Raw genomic sequence first — 2,656 nt, 5'->3', positions numbered from 1 at the left:
CCTACAGGACCCTAAACAGTGATAACGCTACCATGTGTTACTCCACCCCGAGGTTTCCTCCTCACACACATTCTCTCTGGCATCGTTTTCTCCCACTAAAAATATGCCTGAAAAATGTGTTTGGTTTTTTGTTTGTTTGTTTTTGCTCAGTATAAGCGCTTTCTATGTTCTATCTTTCATTTTCCAAAGAAGCTCTGAAAAATAAAAGGTGGAATCTGATTGGTTGCTATGGGCAGCTCAGCCAGATTCCCTTTGTACCAGTTTTGATAAAACTCCTCTGTTGTGTTTAAAAAAAATGCTAGAGGAGCAAAAACACTCGATCTATTGCCCTGAGTTTCATATTTTGCATAGACGTTCAGATAAGTTCTGGAGCTGGTGGTCTTCATGAAAAAAAAAAAAAAAACGCACCAAAGAACGCAATAAACAGCAAAAACATCACATAAAAACATTGTCCTAATTTATTACAACTAACAGCAGGACTTATAAAACCACAAGCGGGAAAAAGCGATGTTTGAATTAACATTGAAATAATTGGGAATTTATCTTTGGTGCTAAATGTCAGTGAAAATCCATAACAAAAATCTGTCAGTGAACATTCCCCTAATCTACAAGAGCCACCAGCTGATTGTGTCTGCACTCCAGTCCAGGAGTTGTCAGCCAGGCCAGGTTGTCGGGCTCTCCTGTAGGGCCCCAGGTGTGCTGGATCAGGAGCCATTCCTCCCTATATAAAGGTGATGATGGAGTCTGGGGCCCCTCAGTGCAGATTGGCCCTTGTGCAGGAGCTTCACATCCCAGGATGGCGCTATCAGATGCTGAGAAGGCGGCTTTGGAGCCCTTGTTTGTGAAGATTGACGCTGACGCTGAGAAGATTGGAGGTGAAGCCATGGAGAGGTGAGCGGCAGAGCCAGATAGTCACTGCTACAAGGGGCTGGGAAGGAGGAGCTGATACATTGTTACACCTGGAGCTCCGCCCCCTGCACTACATGCAACAATGTATCAGGTTTGTTTGGAATCTTCCTTTGACCTGAGAAACTGTAATCTAGTAACACTGAGTGTCCAGAGACCTCAGGATTTGGGTGAGATGAATCATGTGAATTTTTTATTTGGCAGAGCAGTTTGTCCATAAGTTCTCTTATTGCATTGTTTTCACTCACGTTATTGGGGCTGAGCTGCAGTACCAGACGCATCCTGTGGGTGAGAGTGGTGCTGTCGATGCTAATCCTGCAAAACCCCTTTAGTGTTATACCAGGTGAAGGAGGGTTGCACAGGATTAGTAAAACATGGCTGCTTTCTGTTAAACAGCGCCACCCCTGTCTACAGGCCGTGTGTGATACTGCAGTTCACTTCAATGGAACTGAACTACAATTAGATGGGTGTGTTGCTGCTTCTGAATGGAGGTAGCTATCTTTACCTGATACTCAGCCATCCTTAAAGTTGGACACTGTTCTCCTATAACACTCGGTGCTCCTCTTTCCTCAGTCTCTTCCAGCACCATCCAGACACCAAGTCCCACTTCACTCACATGGACGTGACCCCCGGCAGTCAGGATCTGAAGACACATGGAGGGAAGATCATCCACGCCATTAATGATGCCCTCAACCACTATGGAAAACTGCAGGAGAACTTGGCCACACTGCGGGAGATGCACACCAACAAGCTGAAGCTCAGTGTGGACACCATCAAGGTGAGGAGCAGATCTGTCCAGTGGTATACATGCAGCCTGTAACATTCTATAAAATGGTGCCACTCTTGTCCATGGTTGTATCTGGTATTGCAGTTCTTCCTTACTATTAATGGCTGAGCTGTAGAACCAGACACAACCCATGGACAAGAGTGGAGACATTTCTGGGGTTAAAGGCAGCTAGACTTGTCAAAAACATCCTTCTAAGAATTGTTGTGTTGAGCATGCACTGACTCCTATCATCCATCCCCAGTTGCTGTGCGGTTGTCTCCTGGAGGTCATTGTCAAGAATTTCCCGGATGTGGACAAGTCGGCCTGTGACAAGTTCCTCAATGAGGTTGCAGTTGCCCTGATCTCCAGCTGACCGGGAGGCATCTTCCTCAGATCTATGTCCATGTGTCTCCTGTTACAAGCGTCTGTCCTCCATGATGCTGATGAATGCTCCATAACCCGGGATCTCTTCTCCTGATCTGTAATAAATATTTATATACTTGTACATCCCGTCTCCTTGTGCTTTTCTAGTTTGAGCTCCTGTAATGGTGAATTTGGTCAATGGTGTGCACATCAGAATCCAGTATATTATGGCGCTGGGGAGGAAGGAATGATGTCACAGGGTGTAAGAGGTGTAGAAGACATAAGTGGGGTTGTCTGACTCCTATTCTATTATGGAGAATTCCCCAAGTTGAATCTGTACATTAGAGGACCTGGTTATGTAGTAATATCGCTGGTGTAATACTTCATGTCTCCAGTGGTGGTGCTGTAGGGAAACATTTCAGTTTCTCACTGATTACAGCTGATCCTGGGTTAAGGTCTGGTGGTTCTTCCATCTAAAAATGATTTTGTTTAATCTCCAACAGGAAGCTCCATATCTGCAATCCATGTATTCCTGTAAAATAAGTGTAGGATAATCTGTGCTTTAAATTGTTTATGAATGGTAGGGAGGTGAGTAAGGAAATACAGCGGCACTGCTCCTAT

General features: G+C 45.0%; 1 protein-coding gene across 1 annotated transcript; it reads left to right on the top strand.

Annotated features, from left to right (window-relative positions):
* The first annotated feature begins 785 nt into the window (after positions 1-785).
* LOC122934004 (hemoglobin heart muscle subunit alpha-type-like) lies at positions 786-2,045 on the top strand. Its single transcript, XM_044289121.1, has 3 exons — positions 786-891; positions 1,480-1,684; positions 1,935-2,045. The coding sequence occupies exons 1-3, from the start codon at positions 797-799 to the stop codon at positions 2,043-2,045; spliced, it is 411 nt and encodes a 136-aa protein (XP_044145056.1). The 5' UTR covers positions 786-796.
* The last annotated feature ends 611 nt before the right edge of the window (positions 2,046-2,656 follow it).

The sequence above is a fragment of the Bufo gargarizans genome, chromosome 4 (genome assembly GCF_014858855.1).
Source record: "Bufo gargarizans isolate SCDJY-AF-19 chromosome 4, ASM1485885v1, whole genome shotgun sequence".
Taxonomy (NCBI): Eukaryota; Metazoa; Chordata; class Amphibia; order Anura; family Bufonidae; genus Bufo; species Bufo gargarizans.
The sequence above is the reverse complement of the archived record's forward strand: the minus strand, read 5'-3'. Positions and strand labels throughout refer to the sequence as shown.

What these genes read in the sequence shown, in the direction of transcription:
- LOC122934004 (XM_044289121.1), top strand. Translation starts at nt 797, where the DNA reads ATGGCGCTATCAGATGCTGAGAAGGCGGCTTTGGAGCCCTTGTTTGTG. An exon ending in GGAGGTGAAGCCATGGAGAG is followed by an intron (nt 892 to 1,479) that starts GTGAGCGGCAGA and finishes CTCTTTCCTCAG; the next exon opens with TCTCTTCCAGCACCATCCAG. An exon ending in TCAGTGTGGACACCATCAAG is followed by an intron (nt 1,685 to 1,934) that starts GTGAGGAGCAGA and finishes ATCCATCCCCAG; the next exon opens with TTGCTGTGCGGTTGTCTCCT.